The sequence below is a fragment of the Cricetulus griseus genome, chromosome 4 (genome assembly GCF_003668045.3).
Source record: "Cricetulus griseus strain 17A/GY chromosome 4, alternate assembly CriGri-PICRH-1.0, whole genome shotgun sequence".
Taxonomy (NCBI): domain Eukaryota; kingdom Metazoa; phylum Chordata; class Mammalia; order Rodentia; family Cricetidae; genus Cricetulus; species Cricetulus griseus.
The window spans coordinates 147,366,744-147,388,244 of record NC_048597.1 but is presented as its reverse complement, the minus strand read 5'-3'; the positions used below and the strand labels follow the sequence as shown (position 1 = coordinate 147,388,244).

The window sequence follows — 21,501 nt, the reverse complement described above, 5'->3', positions numbered from 1 at the left end:
TGAAGCTTAAATAGCATCATTTCTTCTCAGGTCTGGGATGTGGGTTCCCTTCTGTGTGAAGGAACACTCTGCTATGTTAGATACTGTGTTAAGGAGGCCCCAGGGGAAATACATGACCTTTGCCCTTGAAAATCTCCAGAGTATTTGGAGAGGTTTCCTTGTCTTCCAGCAGTGGGCTGTCAAAGAGGCTCAAGGGGAGTGCAGCAAAGAGCGCACAGCTTGCCATTGTGTGAGGAGTGGGCAGGCCAGAAAAATCTTGCAATGGATGGCATTTGAACCACTTCTTATTGCAGGATGTGAAATTTAGCAGCCATATTAACAGGGAGAGGTGACATGGGTCTTTGATGTATAAAGAACTCCAGATCAGGAATCACCTGTTCTTATGTCTGAAAAGCCAGATATGTTGGGGCTGGAAGATGAAATTGGAAATATTGGCAGGTGTCTTGCCATGCAAAGGGCGTGATGAGGTGTTGGGCAGCTGGACTTCATCCAATATACATGGAAGCCACTGAGGGACTTTAGTAGATTGTCACAGGTGCAGATTTGCATTTAATATTTTATTTAGTTTGAGACAGACTCTCATTAATTAGGTCAGGCTGGCCTCAGAGTCACAGAGCTATCACCGTTTGCTTTTGCCTTCTGAGTGCTGGGGTTATAGGTGTGTGCTGCCAGATTTGTATTTCAGAAAGACATTTTTGCAGGGCTACATAGGCTGGGTTGTGACTAGTGGCCAAAGCCAAGTTCCATTAGGGGGTTGCTGCAGTGGCCCAGGGAGCAGTGGCAAGGCCCAAAAGAAGGACGTCACCATGGAGGAGAGGCGGGACACATATCTGAGACACATTTTTGAAGCAGAATTGACGGACTCTGAAGATCAATTGACTAGAGAAAGTGTAGCGGAGAGAAATATCAGTTCCATTCATCAAACATTTGTGACCCTCTGCCAGGGATGAATAACACAGTAGTTGCTCCCCATCTAGTGGGTGAATTTAGAGCAACACAATAGTTAGCAATTCTTGAGTTCTTGCAGGTGGGCCCCTGCATTCCTGGATTCTGCACAGAGGATTCCTCCAACCATAGATTAAAAAATATTTAGGGAAAATTTGCCTGTACCAAACATGCATATTTTACTCATTAATCCTTAAACGATACGTACAGTAATTGTTTACATTGCATTTATATTCCATTACATATTATAAAGTAGAGATGATTTATGTATATGAGAGAATACAGGTAGATCCTGTGTAAACGTTATATACCATTTTATACAAGAGACTTGTACATCCTCAAATTTGGGTATCTGTGAATCATGGGACCAAATCCCACACAGATGTCAAGGAAAAACTCTATTACAGCCCATATGTACTCAGGTTGTTACTCCTGCAATCCTGCTGATGACCCTGTATATTACTGCGTTCACATCCGTTTCATAGACTGAGGCTCAGAGAAGACCATGTCCTTTATTCCTTGCTCTTTTGTCACTGTTCCCAGATATTCCCACCATGTATAGTGTGCTCTACGAGCTTCTGGCATAGCTGACTAGGCTTCTGCCCAGAAAGTGAGCAGGATTCTGGTCCTTGAAGGGAGGACCAGGAAGAGGAGGTGCTGGCTTGGTGTTGCTGGAGAGTCTTGCATTTGCTTCTGGTGGACATCCAGTTTCCAAGAAGTAACCACTGCTTCTGGAAGACTGTGTGTGTGTGTGTGTGTGTGTGTGTGTGTGTGTGTGTGTAAGACTGCATGTAGCACACATGTAAATTTAAACACAGATTCTTTCCCCGGTCAGGATCCAGGTCAGGAACTGTATCATACATGTCTTTGAATCTCCCATATTACTTCACAGATGCACAAATAAATACTCATTGGCTGAGTGTATGCCTGGGGCAGGAGAGGTTTGCCTGGATGCTCTGCCTCTCGGCAGTGTGGAGAGCATCAAAGAGTCTCTGTTCTCAGGATGGAGTGGGGTACGGACATCATTCTTACCATCAGCTGCTTGATGGTGGTGTGATCTTCAGCCTCCCGACCAGAAGCCGGCTCCTTGTGCACAATCTCCACTCGGATATCATTTTTGGCTGATACAACACCTTTGAGATCTGGACATAAGATAGGAAAGTGCAGACAAAGGAATCAGTTCTCAACCTCAGGCAAGAGATGTCAACTTCCCCACAGTCCCCTGATGCCACCCCTTTCCCCCACCCCACCTCAGGATTTACTCTCCTTCCCAGGCTCTGAATTTGAAGTTTTGAGGGTTTCCCACCCACAGAACCTCTGAAGCGATCTACTTTGGTCTGGATGGGCCCCAAAGACTGGCGGTGCAGGTTGTCCAGCTCCTTGGTGCAAGGCCATCAGTGGTTGGAGAGGTTGTCCTCATCCATCCCTTCACCTCACCTAGCTAGGCCCTGTCATCCTGAGTTCCCACTCCCTCCGAGAAGTCTTCTCTGTCCTTCTCTACCTGGATTTGAGCTCTCCATTTCTAGAACCACAAAAGTTAACAATAAAAACGACCATAAGATCTCTTATCCAATTCAGAGCACACAGAGGTCTGGCTTCCCTGAACTACAGGAGCCGCCTGTTAGACACATTTGACTGAAATATGCCCTCCTATCATTTCCATGGAGAGGCAGCATGGGAGGTTGCAAGGCTAACTTGGTGGGTAAGGTTGTTGGTAAGATTGCTTAGCTGGGAGTGGAGAATATGTGAGGGGAAGCACTAGCTTCCTTCCAACAAGTGAAGGGTGCCACGTGGCCACAATTTGTTCTGGTGACTCAGTGAATTCTGATCCTAGAAGCTTAGAGTGGGTTGGAGTCATAAAAGTCACACCACCCAACTCCTCTAATATCACAAATGAGGAAACTGAGGTCTTAAACACATGTGACTTGCCCAGGATCACAGCGTAGAAGATTGTACCTCTCTTATCTTCAACTCAATTCTGCCATCCTACCTTTCCCTTACACCTGCCAATCACATGTAACTCCAGAGCTGAGTCCAGGAACGGAAGCCCTTTGTACACACAATTCTTTGTGTTTTTTTCTTTTCTTTTCTTTTCTTTTCTTTTCTTTTCTTTTCTTTTCTTTTCTTTTCTTTTCCCCGAGACAGGATTTCTCTGTGGCTTTGGTGGCTGTCCTATAACTAGCTCTTGTAGACCAGGCTGGTCTCAAACTCACAGAGATCCACCTACCTCTGCCTCCTGAGTGCTGGGATTAGAGGTGTGCGTACCCACCACTGCCTGGCCACACAATTCTTTAAGAATATGCTGGCACTAGAACTCTATTGCTAATGATGAAAGATCTTCAAAAGTGTGTCCAGAGCAACACCTCACATGCTTTTGTGCCCTGTGTGGGTGACTTGCTTTTCAGGTTAAGCTAGCAGTCAGCAGAGCAAGGAGGGTCAAACCACCCCATTCCCTCTGAGATTTTCTATACACTCCAAATATGAGTTCTATGTGCCCAACCCAAAGCACTGGTGGCCTGTCCTGCTAGATGGAGGCCAGCTGAGTTTGGTTCAGCCTCAGTGGAGTTCCCACTTGCTGCCAGACACCCTCCAGGTGTATAATGGTGCATCATACCCATCCCTGCCCCAGGAGCTCACAACACTGTTATGGCCCCTGTTTGTTGTACTCCTGCTTACTTGCTCTCCTGGGCAGTCTAAGCCTGTCCTTTTTCTCTGTCCCCCTCCCTGAGATCCCGGGTCTCCCTCCCGTACTTCTCTGGGAACGGGCACAGCAGAAGGCCACAATGGTTGCCATTAGGACAAGGAAGGCCACACCAGCTCCTACGGCCACCCCGATGATGACGGCCATTGGCACAGACTCTGTGGGAAAGAAACAGACAAGGCTGATAAGGGACAAGAAAATCTACTGTCCCTCTAGGACCCTACCCAGTCCCCCAGGTGCAGCCCCTGTCAAGCTGGGGCCAGACCACTGCCATTCAGGCTCTACCTGGGAATGCCTTGGTTGTACCTGGGCAGGCACAGATAGTCCAATAGGGGTGGGTCATCTCTGGATAGGAATACTGAGACTGGATAGAGGACGTAGGGTAGGTGGAGAGTAGAGAGGAGCCAGGGGAAGGGGTAGATGCTAGACCAGACAGTGGAGGATCTGGGAGAGGAAAACTGGAGATGCAGGGCGAAGCTAGCCTAACTTAGTTCCCTTCAACATCAAGGAAGGGATCTATTATGTATGCAGTGGCTGGTGAGTCATAAGTCCATGGCTTTTCTTTGAAAAAAAAAATGGTGATGGTCCCTGCCCTTGTTTGTTCAGTTCCTTCCTTCCCTTTCCATGGTACAGCAAGGGTACATACAGACAACCAACTCTCAGGGTTTTCAGTTCTGAAGCAACTTCCCCTTCCGGACTGCTGGGAATCAGGACCCACAACCCACATGTACAAGTGTTGGGACTAGGGAGTTCCATCACAGTTTCTTTGCTAGCACAGTGCTCTGGAGCAAGACCCTTTCTTTTTCCTTGACCTCCACACACAGCCCTTTCTCTTCTAAGGCTGACCTTCCAACATCCACCACCTGCTCCAGCCCCAAAGGGCCCAGAGCTCCTACTTGGCTCTTTCCCCAGCTTGTCTCTGGCTCTTGCCAAATGGGCAAGAATGGTAGGTGATGAGTGGGGGAGGGAAGCAGTTTTCCCAGAAAGCTCTGCCCCCTCTGTGGAGTCGTATGAGCCCTGAGCACATGATTTTAGATCCTGAGCACTCTACCAGGAACAGCTCTAGGAAATTCTGAGGCAGAGTGAAATTGGATGAACCCAACCCTCTCATTCGGTAAAGACACTGAAGTCCAGAGAACTCAAATGACTTGTTCAAGGACATATTGCTGCTGTGTGTGAACAAGGTCAACTCAGACAGGTCTCCTCATATTTCTCCCAATCCCGTCCTGCTCTGTTCTCTGTGTCACATGATATTCTCCAAATGTCATGTGCTCCTTGCAGCCCTGACTGCTCGCTCCTTGTGCCCACTTGGTTCCACAACAACTTCCAAGCAACTTATTCCATGTCTCTTATCTGTAAAATGCAGTAGCAACAGTGTGACTTCAGAGGTTGTTATGGTGAAAGAACATGAAGGAAGGTCTTGGACTAGAGCCAGGGGCCCAGCTCTCATCAAGGATTTGTTCCATTTGCTTTGTGTGAGGATCCTAACTGAGAGGAAATCCCTCTGAATGCCTGAGCTGTTTCCCCACCCACATTCATCGGTGTGGCTGCTTGGATGACCCGCAGAGGGCGAGGTGTTTGTTCTGGAGCTGTGGCCAGATCATCATTGTTCTCTTTTTTCCTGCAGTTTTGGGAATGAAACTCAGGGTTTCATGCATACTAAGTGAGTGCTATGCTACCTTGACCCCCCCCTCTTTACTAAAGAGAGATAGACCCTGGCATTCTGCTCCCTGAGTTGTTGCTTTGATGTGGGTGGGCACCCTCTAGACATACCTGGTTTCTCACCACCCCAGGGTTCACACTGGACTCTTTTGTTACCTACCTACCAGTGACCAAGACTACTGCAGAGGTGACAGAAGGTGACCAAGAGGAGGTAAGAATGGCACATCTCAAGGGTTTAAAGGGGAGGTGTTGGGCTTGGGCTTAGAAATCAGGGCTGCGGAAAAAAAGATGTGATCTCAGCCAAGCTGCCTTTGACAAACAGATGTTTCCTGGTTAAATCTTGTTGGTTCTGTGGTTTGAATTTCTTTGTTTTGTGTTGGATCTAGCACTCTTAGGATTCCTAGTAAGTTTCCTAGGTTAAACTTAGGAGTATCTCAGCTCATCTCGGGGCCAATGCATGCTCCCTTAAAATCCCCAGGTTTCAACTTTTCATCCATAACTCAGAGAGCTGAGGCAACAGAATGATGGTCAAACCTGACTTGTGCCCTCTAAGTCCACATTTTCTTGAGCTGTTAACAGCAGGGGGTGGGTGCATCTTGGGTAGGCAGTGGCAGAGGAGAAGTGATCTGTCAAGGCAGTTAGCCCCCTGGTGGCATCCCTTACCAAGTCCCAGTATGTCTCCTCCTTTGCTACCCTCTCAGTTTGACTTTCGCCATCTTAGCTACTTCTTTCTGGACAGAACATTCCTTTGGGAGGGACTGGGGAGGGGTTCTCTTGCTTGGTCCTTTCCATCTAAGGAAGGGGATGGGAATGAGGGGTCTTAGCCACTGAAGGAGGAAGGAGTATGAAACAGGGACAGGAGAGGGCCAGCACCTCCACAGGACCTGGACTTCTAGAGAGTCCAGAGACTCTCTAGAAAGTGGCAGATAATTACATGCTGCCTCTAGATGGGTCACAGGGGCCTCTGTGGGATGCTTGTGATCTAGATTGGTACTCTGAGAAGAGCGTGTGTGTCCAGGGAGTGGGGGATGCAGGCTCCATATGTAGCTAATTAAAGGAGTGGCATAGGCCAGACAACCAGTGGGGACAGAGAACTGAGATAGAGGAACCTTATGCCTTTGGCCAGCCCTGAGGAGTAGGATTCACCAAGTCCTGCTGTTCTCCTCTAGTGTCCTGCCTGGGGATGCAGAGGGGATGGTTGTCTAGATGGAGCAAATCAACCCATGAGCTTGATGACCACTTTGCTGCGGGAGCCCTGAAGGGGCAGTGTCCAGCAGCCTTGGCTTGATGATGAGATGAAGCATCCATAAGGGATACAGGGAGCAGGGAAGGTGGTGAGCCAGCAAGCATGGATGAAATAGGCCACAGGCCCCTGGGGAGCGATGTTGAGCTGGTGATGGTGCCGAGGAGCAGAGTCAGGGAGGGCCTGGAAGTAGAGGGAGGCCAGGGAAGGGATGGGAACCAGGACTTTTGAGGACAAGGGGTGGGAGAGGAGCAAGAGCTGTGTCCTGAGGAGGAAGGAGCCCTGGGCTTCTCTGGTATCAGGCAGGTGTTTGGGGTCCCTGGACGCCAGCTTCTGGGAGCCCCTCTCCCACTGCTCTGACTTCACTAAGCCCTTGGCCTGGGGAGGACAGAGAACTTAGCAGCCTCCCTGCCCCATTTTGAGCCCCTCCCCTACTAGCCAAGAGTCCCTCCCTCCATCCCGGGCAGTTCTCATCTGCTCCTTCCGTACCTGCTTCCAGCCCGGCTCCCGACTTCATTTCCGAACCTGTTTGGAAATAAAGCAAGCGTCCACAGCCAGGGCCTCGCTGGCCAGGGTGGGGTGGGACAGGGAATTGGTCACCTGGAGGGGTGAAGGGGAGATTCCCTCCTCTGTCATGTCTCTGGGGCCGTCGCATAGATCCAGGTTCCCCCAACTGAACTTGAGTTCATCCAGCCTGACTTGGCCCTCCGGAACAGGGGTAGGGACAGAGAAAAGCCAAACCTGGAGGGGAGATTCTAGGGGTGGGTGAGACTACTAAAGGAGGGCACAGGGGTAAGGGCACCAAGGGGAAGACAAAGAGGGTAGGCAACAGGGGACCAGGGAGGTTTGGATGATGTGTGGATGGTATTATGCAAATTATATGCAAAGCGCTATGCAAAGCAGCACCTATTAGGAAGAGGTGTTTGAAGACACTGAGACATTTGATATGTAGGTGTGAGCATGGCCACCTCATGACTGACTTTACTGGCTGGGCTTCTAACCTCTGATTTAGAGGCCCAGGCCTGCTAAACACCACCCCTGAACCCCAGGGCTGGTCACTGATTGGCAGAGGGAAGATCTGCAGCCCATTTTGGGACCTAATGTGCTGCTGCTATGTGTTGAGTGAACTTCTCTGACCTGGCTCTCTCATCTTCCTGGGACTTTCCCTTTGCTAGTCTGAGCCAGAGAACTTTAACTAAATGGAGACTGGAGTTCTAGTGTTTGTTCTGAGACGAGGGCTTGCTGTCTGTTCTTGAATGTGTGGGCTCAAGTGATCCTGTGACCTCAATGTACCATGTAACTGAGAGTTCAGGCACACACCACCATGAGCAGCAGAAGACCAAATTCCTAGCTAAGATCAGGAACTAAGCAATGGGCATATGGGGTCATAGTGATGGGTCATGGTGAGGTAAGCTTACTTCCTCTTTCCTCCTCTCTCAAAATCCAGCTGCTCTGTGCTCCAGAACTAGCCAGTGTCTCTTCTAGGGTACAGTGGTCCAGGTGTCTCCTGGGGGTTGCAAGAGCTCTGAGCCCAGCCCCACCCCCTCACATTAGCAGTGCTGCCCTTCAGCTTTAGCTTTGTCCCATGCTTGGGCAGAATGTGTGGAAGCCAGGGCCTTTGGAAGCCATTGAGTGTTTATCACCACCATGATCCCAGCTTAACTCTGTGGTCTCCCTTTCCTGAACAGCCCCAGAGGCCACCACTCAGAGTAGTTTTTGTTCCCTGGCTGGGGCCAATGCCCCTTGCTGCAGAAGGTAGCTATGTGAGGCTGTGTGGCATTTAGGAAGAGCACTATGCCTCACCCTTGGATCTGGATCTGGCCTGCTTTCCCTGGTCCCCTGGGCACTCTGGAAGTTCTCACCTTGTTCCTTGAGTCGGATGATCTCTGTGTCAGAGCCGAAGCTGTTCCAGGCTGTACAGTTGTAGATGGTCTGGAAGTCAGCACGCACAATGTTGCTAATGGTCAGCGTGGAGATAACGCCCTCCTCGGTGCTCACTGTCTCCACTGTGTAGCGCCCTGATGTCCCTGATTCCAGCACATTCTCCTTCCAGGACCAGGCCTGCCGGATTGTGCAGGGTTAGGGGTGTCCACATGAGAACCATGGTGTCACCACTCCAAGATGCTGACTTAACTATATGCTCACGTTAACAGTCACTGCCACACACCACCAACCTAAACACACATCACAAATATAAACAACCCACACAAACACATTATTCTACAGGTACATAGACACCATATAAAACACATGACCAGTATGTGTTCACACTGATAAGTGTGCATGCACATACCTCACATGACAAACACACACACATATGCACATTATAAAACACATGTAAATACTCAACACACACACATCAACAAGTACAAACATGGTACGTATACATACTATACCATATACTATGAAGATAAACATGCACGCACATAAGCACATACACCACAAATACTTCTGTACACATGCACACTACACCAGCCACATACTCAGAGGGACTCATACACCATATCACATCATAATGGACATGTGTATATGTACTACACACAGTCCACAGAAATATGCATCACACCATATAAACATATGCCACACCACATATGCTCACCATACCATATCACATACACATATACAAACATTCATATGTTTACATACACACATCACAAACCACATATACCTCAAATACGTCTACATATGCACACACCATGACACGAGATAGCATATCAGACACTGTGCAATCATACCATATCACACATACCAAGGATTCATGTTAATACAAATGCACATACACTCCAACATATACACACACCATTGCACACGCGCATCACAATGCCACATGTATACATGCATCACAGCATACAACACATCTCTCTGTCACACACAGAGCGCAGATATGCACCTTCTACTGACCGTGCGCATGTATACCCACACAGGCTGGGGGCACCTCAGAGGATATTTCTTTCCCTGAAGAGTACCCTGTGTGGCTCTGCATTGGGAACATTTTCTAGGCCAAGAGGGACCTTCTGTTGCAGCAATGTCGCCCCCCACATGGCCACCTGTCTGGGCTTCCTCGACAATACTCCCTAGTGCTGAACTTTGGGGAGATGGTTCACAGTGACTACAAATTCTTCAAGGCTGGTTATTACCAGACTGCTCTCCATCTCTCATTGTAACAAGATGACTTTGAGCTGCTTTTCCATCCCTTTTCACCTCCCACTGTTGAGTTTATGGGTGTGGACAATCATATCATTTTACAGGCTTATGTCATCATCTCCACCTCTGTTTATTTACAGGAATGCCTTTGTAGGTACTTTATACATAACCCTATATATAACTTTATACATAACCTTACTCCATGTTCAATGCCAGAAGACAAATGAGAGAGAGCTTGGCTTCCCTTGATCTGGACCAGATCCTTCCTGGTGTGGGGCTCTTTGTGAGATCTTTGGTTCTACTAAGGCTAGCACCCCTCACCCTTTGGCAATACCAAAGGCCTCCAGACACTTCCAGATGCTGCTAGGGGACCTGTGAGAACCACTAGACTAGAAATAAATAACTATAAAGAAAAAGATGGCATAACAATGCTCAAGGGTAATTGAAGGAGATCTTTTACAATGGCCATGTGTTAGATTTATAATTAAAAAACTAAAGAGTGAGTGGGGAGACATAGGTAATAGTTACTATGTGCAATTATTTGCAATTTTATGTGACTCTTTCAGACAGCAAATGAACCAGATGCCTGAGACAGCATTTAATAGCAATAATCCTTTAACAATGTCTTAGTTTACCAGGCAGTATCTCTGGCACACATAGGCTCTTATTTGAGCAGTGCCCAGCTGAGCCACAGCCTTCCAGCACTGTCACAGTGTGGAGTTGGCCTCTGGGCAATCTACTAGCAAGACCATCTGTGGTGTTTTGAATGAGAATAGCCCCAGTAGGCTCATATGTTTGAATACTTGATCCACACTGGTGGAACTGTTTGGGAAGGATTAGAAAGTGAGGCTTTGTTGGAGGAGGTGAGTCACTGGGGGTGGGCTTTGAGGTTTCAAAAAGACTAATGTCATTCCCAGTGTGCTCTCTGGCTCTCTGCTGTTCCTGCCACTATGCCCTTGATCTGCCATCATGGACTCTAACCCTCTTAACTGTAAATCCAATTGTATGCTTTCTTTTGTTACAGTGATATAAAGTAACTAAGACATCATCACTGAGCTTACTAAAACAACACTTTCCCTCAGAAGTGCTACAAATGCTCACTTTTTCCTTGTTTTCATACTGGAGCAGCAACCAGCTTTAGATTGAATGGGGGTGCAAAATCCTCTGTTTAAAAAGACAAGGCACTTGCCACATGGGCATGATGACCTGAGTTAAATCTCTAAAACCTGAGTAAGTGTGGAAGGAGAGAACCGATTCCACAAAGTTGGCCTCTGATCTCCACTTGCGCACTTTGGCATTTATTCCACCTCTGTGTTCTACCCACACAATGATAGGAAATCGGACAATTTAAGCCTTTCTTAAATGCAGACACCATCATGCAAATGATGGTGAACTTGGGAAGGTGTCTGGTCTGCCTTAGAGGCTGAGAGGTTGGAGGAGGAAAGGATAATATAGTGGCCATTTTGGAAGGAACATTTTGATCTGGAAGGCACAGGGTATCCCCTGGGCATTAGGAGCGGAAGAGTCTGGAGAGGATGATTCTGGGAGATGCAGAGATGGATGACTGTAAACTGCACCGAGTTTACAATTTTATCACTGGCTTTGAGGCCAAGAAAGAAAAGAAATGGGCCGCCCCCTCTCTGCTGTTTTCACTTGCTCTCTGCACTCAGGATGCCAATTCAATTTGAATCATTAATGCTGGCACTTGGAGGCAGGAGTACCCCCAAGCTTGCCTGTTCCTAGACAGGAGGATACCTTCTCTTATTTTGTCTTCAGGGTGTATCCTCAAGACACAGATAGGTATCATTTCCCTTTACAGAGGGAAGGGAAGCTCCAGAGCCTGCCAATTTGCAGGCTGCCCAGACTTTGGCTGAGGTGACCCCTGGATACCGGGAGTAGGGGCGCTGCTGGTGCCCTCACCACCATCCCTCCCTAGAACACTCACGATTCGGTCAGGTGGTGGTGTGCTCCGGATGAAACACTTGATCTGGCCCTTCTCACCGTGCAGGGCATGCTGGGTCTGTGTGCTGGAGATGATAGGGGGTCCTGTTGGAAAGATGTCATCATGTTAGGGAAGCAGGAAGGGCAAAGCCCCATCTGGCACCCTCTTTGGTGGGTTCAGAAGTATATCGACCAATCCAAGCACTCAGCAAACATTTACAGAAGGCCTGCGCATGCAAGGCAGAGTGTGATGTAGGGCATCTGAAGATAAATTAGGCATTCAGTCATAAACCTCTCCAGGGACCATGAGTGAATGCTTCCAAGTCAGAATCCCCAGAAGATGTTAAGTAACCAATAAAAGGTGGCGAGTGTTCATAGCACAGGAGTGGTGAAGATAAAGCATTAACTGGCTTCAGAGGAGAGAGCATAATTCTATCTACAGATGGGGAATGCTTTGCAAAGGAGGTGGTGATCTTGGGAAGGGAATCAATGCAAGGAAGAGTGGAAAGAATGCTGTCCAGCCTTGCTCCATTGTTGGGACTCAAGCCATTTTTCAGTTATCCAGCAGAGGGCACACTTGCCTAACAAACAGGGTGTCTGCTGGGTCAGGAAGGGAAGTGGTACTGTTCTTTCACCAAGGGCGGGAATTACCCTGCAAATGGGGAAGTGAACTAGAGGAGCTCATAGCCTTAATCCTATATAGGTCTCAGAAGACCCTGTAGTTGATCGTCTTGTCTACACACACACACCCAGCCAGGCCAGATGAAACTACACTGCAAATCCCAGTATTATCCCATTCAGTGTGTGCTCGGGGAGGGGGAGGGAGGAAGGGAGAGATGAAGGGGGGAGAGAGAGAGAGAGAGAGAGAGAGAGAGAGAGAGAGAGAGAGAGAGAGAGAGAGAGAGAGAGAGAGAGAGAGAGAGAGAGAGACATCTGTCAGCTTTTGAGGGCCAGTCTCATCACATTGGGCAGCCAAGAAATGCTACCCAGAGTGAAGCCTATGTCATGACACTTCCAGTTAAGTGTCCCCTATCTACAGGTAACTCCCCAGGCTGGGCTGGGCAGTTGAGAGATGAGGGTGGGGATGAAAAACTTCCCACATGTTCCCTGTCCCTGGGGTGATGGTTAGATTTCGACTGCCAAACAGAGGAAAGATGGCTAAGAGCAAGAGATCTGGAGAACAGGCAAAATTATGCTGAGAACAAAACAAAAATTGCTGCAAACATAATTGCTGTTTATTAACCACCTTAATTAAAACAGATTTGCATTTCTATGTGTAGTTCTCAGCCAAGGGGGGAAAAGGTATTGGGAGAGATGGCTTCTGAGTTTAGAATGGAAATAGCTCTGTCTGGTGCACAGGATATGGGCGACTTCCAGGTAAGAGCTTTGCCCTCAGAAGACTTTAAAGATGGGCTGAATCTCACTTTCCTCCTTAGAGTTCTTTGGCCCCAAGACACAGCGGCCCTACATTCCGAGGACCCTGGGTAATGCTCTGCTCCGCTTTGGATCTGGGCTGAGAAGCGATGATACCATAAAATCTTTTCCTTTCATTTCCCAAGAACTAGGAATCCCCCAAGGGGTTTACAGGGCTTTAAAATCTGTCAACAAATACATATGCATTTATGGGCTTCTTAAAAGAAAACAAAAAACTATGAAAAATGAAACCCGGCCCAGAGAGCAAACCCGCTGTTGGCAGCCATCTTCCCCTTCCTCTGGGTACTCACTTTGAGCCAACTCAGGTTATAGCGGAGCCAATTCATTTCCCAAAGGCCACTGGACTGGCTGTCACCCACAGGAGGGGCTGGCAGAGCTGGAGATGGATGCATTCTAGACACCCACATTCCTGTCTACCAGCCTCACCACCATTCCACCTGTTCTCCAATTGCAGGCAGGACAGACAGTCCCATCCCTGGTGGAGGCTAGCAGGTTCCTCCCTTTGGGTCATTTCATCTAGACCCTAGTCTCAGTGTGACTAGTAGAAAATAAACACAGGGCAGTTTCCTTCCTCCTCTTGATTCCTTTAGTTGTTCTCTGCCCAGCAACCTAGGAAAGGTGCGCAGGCTGAGAAAAAAAAAAAATGGACAGGATAAATGTTGGCTGGATGCCAGGGCCTAGACTGGAATGTGGGTCCCTCTGAGGTGTGTGCACTTCTCAGGAGCAAAGAAAGAGCTCTTTTCCCACCAAAGTCTTTTTAAGTTCCCATTAGGAAATGCTTGAATGTCTAAGAGTAACAGTAAAAAACACCAGCCCCTCTGTACATCCCCCCCTCCCCGTACCAACACAAGGATGCTCAGTAAATAGCTCCAGGTTTGGGGACTCTGGTGGGCATGTGTGTGTCTGGGGGTCTCTAGCCTTCGGGTCACAGCTGACAACAGGCATGGCAGCTTGACTCCTCAGCGCCCTCCCCAGAGCGGGCAGTGGGGAGGGCTGATGATTTCACTGTGGCCTGGCGCACTGAGTGGAGTGTCAGACAGACACTGGCGCGGCAGGAAAAGGCTGCAGCCTGTGTTGCCATGGATATTCTGAGGCGCGATCAGATGCTGTTATTTTTAGCCCTGCAGTGCCAATTTATTGGTGGCATCCTGGGGACACACAGGAAAGGCAGGAGTGCTTGGGAGTCTGGGTTCTGCCTGGGAGAGCTGATGTGTGAATGCTCTGGGGCTGGGTAGATGAGTAGATCGACCATTCCTCTGCCGCAGTTGCCTCTCTCAGGAGAGAAGAGGAACTACTGGGCAGGAACCGAGTAATGGGGACAGCAGAGGGATGCTGGGGAGGCATCAAGCTGGGCTTGGTTTTCTAGCAAAGGAGGAGAATAGATGATTTTTCCATGGGTGGCTTCCTAGGTTGAGATAAAGTCACTTTGGCTCATTTCCAGAAATTGGCTCAAATCCTGCTTTCAGGTCAGGACCCTAAAGCCTCACACTAGGGCCTGTGACCTCTGACTTCTTTTTCTTGCCCAGGATAAAATCCATCACTTAATCACTCTACAACTGATACTGTGCTTGCAAGGGACCCTTACCATTGACAGTCAAGGTCACCTCTCTCTCCCCAGCTCCTACCCGGGGCACCACAGCCCGGCACACGTACTTCCCAGCATCCTCCTGGCGGACAGATTTGAGGGTCAGGGTCTTCTCATTGCTCAGGACCTAGGAAGGATGGGGGGAGGATCAGACACAAAGAACAAGGGAAGGCTTCCTCCTCCTGGGGTTGATGGCTGACACAGATGCCAAAGCATCTCTGTAAACACCAAAGTGACATGTGAAGTAGGAGGCAGATAGTACCATTTAGGCTTTGGAGAGGAGACCACCCCCCCCCACACACACATGGAGACCTCCGTTCTAGATACAGGCTTGTGGATGTAGTGTATGGTGGTGGCAGGAGTGTGATAACCCCTAACTAAGTACCCACAGCTTCTTCATGTGGAGAGATGGATACTGTCCCTCCTATGACCTCCCACCTGCCCATGGGTAGCAGAGGATCCTTGAATCCAGGTTTGCAGAGTCATCATTACTATCCCCTTGGGAGACAGCTGGAGGTGATGGTATGAATGCAGTCTTGGACACTAGCTATTCCTGCTCTAGCACTGTATTTGTGTGGTATAGGTCAGTTACTGACTATCTCAGAGGCCCATCCATCTAATGGGGGAAACGACACCACCTGGACCAGTGCTGCAGCTGTGAGAACATAATAGGCTACCCAAAGGTTGGTTTCTTCTGCCTGTCTCCAAACCATCATGCCAAGACTAAGGGTAAGTTTATCCAGGGCAAGTTTAGAAGTCTTTCTGGTACCAGGGCAAACTGCCCTGGGCATAGTGTGTTCAGAGTGATATGGGTACAGGTTGGTCTCTCAGTTCCTGCTCCTCTTTCTGGTACCCCTTTGACTTATTACAGAGAGTATCTCCCCCCACAGCCTCCTGCTTGCTGCATTATCTATCCTTCAGTCTGCCATGGGATCCTGGAGCCCGTGGACTCACCACACCAGAGCCCCTTTTCATCCACACGATGGTCAGCGATGGGTTACCAATCCATGAACAGCTGAAGACCGCATCTGAGCCCAGATCTACCAGAAGAGACTGAGGCTCTGAGGTCATTCGGGGACCAACTGTGATGGGGAGGAAAGAGGAGATGGGCTCAGGGAGGCTTGGAAGTACTGGGGAGTCTTCTTGCTCTCCTCTCCTTTTTACCCACCCCAACTGAAAGAAGGGAGGCACTGGGTTAGCCACCTCAATCCACCTCAGTCCACTTCTTTAGATTTCGATTCTCTGATGAGGCTGGGCCTGAGGCATGAGAGCAGGACTCTGGAGATGAGGATGAGACCCGTCTTTTCCAGGTTCTGTTTTTCTCAGGTCCTCAGAGCAGGCAGTACCAGCCACAGATGAATGCACTTAGGCCAATTTCTACCTTGATTTACCTCTCAGCGCCTTCTTTTTGTCCTTGTCCTGTCTGGCTTCAGAAAGTTGAGGAAACCTCCTGCTTTAGAAGTCTTGGGCATTGGGACCATGACTTGAAATGACTTGGCCCAACTGGAGCCCTTCTACAGTGTCTTCTACTAGATACTTTCAGGGTGTCTTCTATCCAAGACACCCCGGAACCCCTTCTAAGCCTTCTAGAAGAAGCTTCTGGCCCCATTTCTGACACCTCTGTGCCAGCCCTTCTCTGCCTTGTTCCAACATACTGGTCTATAAACTAAGCCTTGTTCCAAGTGGTATTCAGAGAGCTACCCAGGAAAGCCTTGGAACACATCTTTGAGGAGACAAATCCTGGTCTCTGGAATTGGGAGACAGAAACTAGTTTCAAGATGTGAGAGATAAAACAACACATCTGCTGAGTCTTTGTGGGACAAGAGTTGGTCAATGTCAAGTTTGTGAAAGTGCTTTTAAAACTAAAGGGCAGTATGTGAGCTGATTGTGTGTATGGCTATGATATGCATCTCAGGCTGGCCTTGAACTCAGTATGTAGCCCTGCTTGGCCTCAAACTCAAGTCAGTCCTCTTGCATTAGCCTTTTGAGTGCTTGGATCATGGGTGTGTGTCACCACTCTGGTTTTTGTAATTTTTTGAATGCATCCAGCTAGCTAGTCCTCAAGAGTAGGTTGGCCTCATCTGTTCAGCCACGGGTGAGACAAGGGGTTGTCTATGAGTCCCCTCAGTGGGACAGTGGAGTGTGTGTACAGGTAATGAGTTTGATCAATGTTAAGTCATAAGTTAAGTCATAAGTCACCCTTACCACTTAGTCACTTTGCACATGTGAGTGTCCATCTACCTCATTTTGATAACAGGAATAATAAGATATGCTTACAGACTGTATGCTGTGTCCCCCTCAGAATCATATGCTGAAATCCCCAGTGGAGATGTATTAGGAGGTACAGCCCTCAGAAGGTGATTGGGATACAAGGGCACTAGAAGACTCATGCTGGTTCTTGATTTCTGCTGGCCAGCCCACCCAGTCCACAGTAACTAGTCACTGCACTCTGGGCTGGTACTGCCTCGCTGGGGCAGTCAAAGATCTAAGTAGGAGTGATACTAAGAGATGCTGTAAGCATCTAGGTACACTAGAGATGCTGTAAGCATCTAGGTACACTAGATTGCAGGTGATGAGTCTAGCCATAGTCTCAATCAGACACCACCCACTGTCCACTCCCCAGGGTTTCCTGAGTCTTCTCACTCACAGTAGACGTCCACTGTGCGGCTGAGGTTGGTGCTGCCCAAGGCATTGGTCACTTCACAGGACACAGGCTCTGAGAAGTATGTGTAGTCCACGGTGGTCCTATAAAGCTCCCCAGATGCCTCCTTGATGATGTGACCCCGTTTGGCCCACCTGCAACGGAGGTGAGAGGTCTATGGGCGGCACCCTTTAGGAAGCTAGGCATACCCATTCTTCAAGGAAATGAGAAGGGGATGATCTTGTACCCACAACGTGGCCATGCAGCTGATCAGATTTGAGCCATGGTCACCACATAGTCAGAGGTGCTTGACAAGTAGGTCACTATGGAAGTGACAAAGTTACCTGGCTAAACCCTCTACTCCATGGTATCCAGGTTATTTGCTAATCCAACTGTCAGTCACCAGACAGCCTGGCCATACTGCTTTGAGCTCTATTGTAAGCCCTGTCCTGGACCAAGTAGGGAAATGAGGGAGGCCGAGTGCATGATATCAGAGGTGAGGATTAATGACGTATACCCTATACACACGTGTACATTACACACATGAGTGTGTGCATCTCCCTACACACAGAAGCTTGGTTTCCAGACAAGAACATGTAGGGTAGGGTTATTGAAGCCCTACATTACGCTCTCACTAACCTCTGACCTCTCTTCTGCCCCATTCAGATAGATGCCTCACTGTGCCCCGCTCCCTCATCATTTTGTAAATCTTCTCAGCCTTCTTCCTAGGGTAGGTACTTGATTTTACTAATAACTCTGCCCTCCCATCCTGGCTTTGTTTCTTTGAGGTCACTGACCCATTAGCCCTGGTTGGGTGGGGACCAGTGGGTAGAAAATTTCTCTTATGAGCTGATCAGTATCATATTGTAAGGAAGAGCCTAAAAAACCTTGAGCTTCAGGCTTGTTCTTAGTCCTGGGGTAGTGATCACTGTGTTAGAGCAGCCACCAGGTGACCAACATGTGCACAAACGTGCATGTGCAAAAGCACACGTAAGATATGCATATATGATCATGAGGCTTTTCATGTGTGGTCTGTAAGTATGAGTATATATGTGTCTATGCCTATATGTATATATGTGTACATGAGGGTTTGCTTATGTGCAAGTGAGTAGGTGCAAGGACATATGTGTATATTTGTACCAGAGGGGGCTTGTATGTGTGAAAGTTTGAATATGTGCATGTAAACACGTGTGCATGTGTATGCATCTGTAAGTATGAGATTTCGCATATATGTGTACACATGAAGGTTTGCTTGGGTCCACTAGTAAGTATGTGCTTGTGTGCTGTGTACATGGGGGAATTTCATGATTATAAATGTAGGTATGTACTTATGTGTTCATCTAAGGGATTTACATGTGTGTATGTGTATCTGTACAAGATGCAGGTGAGTAAATGTCTAAGTATGAACATTTACACTTGTGTATATATGTGCATGTGTGGGTATGATTGTGTGCAAGTGTGAGTGCAGGTGTGTATGTGTATGTCCATGTGTTTGTGTATGTGTGCAGGTGTGCATGTATGTGTGTCTATGTGTGCCTATGAGGGTTTGCCTGTGTGAGTATGAATGTATATGCATGTGTACTTGTGTACATGCAGATTATAGAATCCTAAAGGGAAAGTATTTACAGCTCCTTGTCTTAAACTTACGGTATACAACATTCACTCCTTGAAAACACAAAACTTCTAACCAGGCTCCTAGGACTCTGCAGCCTGTCCTGGGGTGTTTCCAGAGGCCTCTGGCCCCACTGCTGTTCCATGGACTTGCCATTCCCAATGACCTGACCGCTGCTTCTCCCCTTCCCTTCCTTCCTGTGCTCCTGGCCCTTTCTTGGTGACACTGATTCTGTCCCCTCCTTCTCTTCACCAGCTCTTGGCTCAGTGTGTCCTTTCTAGCCCCTAGAGAGATGGCCACTTCTCTACATCCCAAGGAACACCTAGACTGGCGCCATGTGGTTGTTATCTCAAATTAATATCGAGTCACTATTAAGAACACAATTAATAATAACAATTATAGTTTAACAACAGAGCAAACCATAGCTCCCTGAGAGCTTAAGGAGCTTCCCAGCAAACCATTATGAGTTATTCATGAGTCGTTTCAATTCCTAACTTTAATTTAATGACCAGACTTAATAGTCAGGCACGGCCCCTGCCTGAGGTGGATTAATTCTGTTGCAGACACACAGCTGGGGATCAGTGTCCAGCCTCTATCCCTTCCACCCTGTTGAAGGGAGGGCTTATAAGTGGTGGGGGGACTGGTGAGGAGCTGAGAGCAGGTGGGGAGGGCCAGGTAAGTTTTCCTTGCACATAGCACATAGCTGGGGCTGGGCCCCTGGGCCTGCCCAGGGGCACTGGTTCAGACAGGCAGGCTGTTTTTCTCTGGGGGATCCTGGAGAAGATGGAACCTTCTTCCCTCTCTTTCTGGGGCCCTCACTGGGGAGCTTAGGGAGAGCACTGCTCCCCAGGATCTGATTGTTGGGACTCCTTGGGCCCTGCAGGCCTGTGACTCAGTACTCCAAGGTCTGTGGTTGCATCTTCAAGGCCAGGTGGACATTTCTTTTCATCCAAAGGAATCAGAGAGGAGAAGAATTAGGATGTGGCTGGCCATGGGAAGTTTTCTGTCTTGGGAGAAGTCTGAGCCAGCTTGCTGTGAGCCTCCAAAGGAGGGAAGGCAGGAAGGGTGCTCTGACTCTCCTGTTTCAGGGTCATAGAAGGAAGAGGGGGGTTATCTGTAGGGCTGAATTTCAAAAGGCTGGACCTAGGTTTTGTTGGTATGGGGTCTCTCCCTAAACACCCTCTGCTCATATCTTGCCATTCAGTCATTTCCCCCCCTCTCTTACTCTCTTCTTTCATCAAACAGCTCTCTGGAGGGCCTTCCAGATGCACTCAGGCTGAATATCTCATTCCAGTATTGGGCCACAGGGTTCCAGAACCAAAGAGCAGCTTCCTTTTTACTTTACATATTACCTCACAGTTTGTGGCTCAGCCTCCTTGGCCTGGTCCCCACCACTGCATCATCACCATTTCTCCCAAGCCCTCCTTGGACTGCTTTAGCTTAAGCCTTTTCAATCAATGTCTAATTTGGTCTGAACAAATGTAAGAGGATTAATTATTTATATCACAGAATCAAGAGGCCCAACATGTCACAGCTGCAGGTTGGTGTGTCAAACAGCCCTGTACACTTTATCTGGGTGATTGTGGTCTTTTATCTGCCAGAGACCTTCAGAGGATAAAGCCCAGAGCACCTCTTGTTGTGCTTAAGCCTAGTCCACTAACCCAGGTCCTGTAGGCAGTGAAGAGGCAGCTTCCATGCCCAGTCAGCCCCATCTCAGGGTAGGGTTAAGAGAGGGTGCACATCTAATTTCAGAGATTACAGCCTCTTGGGTGGACCAGAGAGGAAGCAATCAAGATGAACAAATGAAAGAAGCAAAGATCCCTATAATCTTGTCAACATCACTTGGGAAAAAATATCAATGTACTTATGTTATAGATTTGCTTAAGGCATTTCCTCCTGGGTCCTATATGTGGAAAATGAAAGTGAGCTGTTGGCAAGACTTGGTGGAGGGAAGGGGCTAAACAGGATCCCTAAACCTCTTCTCAACTTAATAGCCCAGCCCAGCCCAGCCCAGCCCAGCCCAGCCCAGCTTTCCCACCATTTCCTGGGGGCCAGGCAGGCTCCCAAGGCCTTTTGAGTCCTGGATCGAGCCCAAGCTGGTACTGGTAACCACCAGTTAATCAGAAGGTTCTAAGAATTGGTAGCAAATAAGAACAGTGACCATCTGCAGGTCGCCCAACCATTCTGGTCCCTGTTCTTATACCAGGAGCTCATGTGGGATTCATATGCTTCAGGGTAGGATAGGAGGGAGCCCCACAGGACCCAATGGTCCAGGAAGATTGCATGTTCTCTCTGTGTTCATTTATTAATTTGTTAGCTCGAAGAAACTCAAATTTCAAATCAAAAGAAAAGTTTTAGTAATTCCCACTAGCTGCCATCTTTTCATCACCTAGATTTGCTGGCTGTTCACATTTGATCACATGCATTTCAAAATGTCCTCCTGTGTAGGCTCACACTTTCTCCTTATCCTTGCTCTTTTGTGTCTTTGAGAGGGGTGATCCTAGGAGTCATCCCCAGCAGCTGGGTATGGAACTGAGGTCCGAAGGCAGTTGGAGGTCTTTGGGTCTTTGAGTGGAGGCTGCTGACTATCTGG

General features: G+C 48.3%; 1 protein-coding gene across 1 annotated transcript in view; it reads right to left on the bottom strand.

The window, feature by feature from the left end:
• Positions 1–1,926: 1,926 nt before the first annotated feature.
• Positions 1,927–21,501, bottom strand: part of Kirrel3 (kirre like nephrin family adhesion molecule 3) — a 120,769-nt gene continuing 101,194 nt past the window's right edge. The window contains exons 7-13 of the mRNA XM_035443560.1: positions 17,303–17,451; positions 15,610–15,737; positions 14,656–14,782; positions 11,641–11,741; positions 8,414–8,612; positions 3,697–3,804; positions 1,927–2,087 (exon numbers count right to left, since the gene is read on the bottom strand). Coding sequence (XP_035299451.1) covers positions 1,927–2,087; positions 3,697–3,804; positions 8,414–8,612; positions 11,641–11,741; positions 14,656–14,782; positions 15,610–15,737; positions 17,303–17,451 — 973 coding nt within the window. The remainder of the gene's footprint in view (positions 2,088–3,696; positions 3,805–8,413; positions 8,613–11,640; positions 11,742–14,655; positions 14,783–15,609; positions 15,738–17,302; positions 17,452–21,501) is intronic.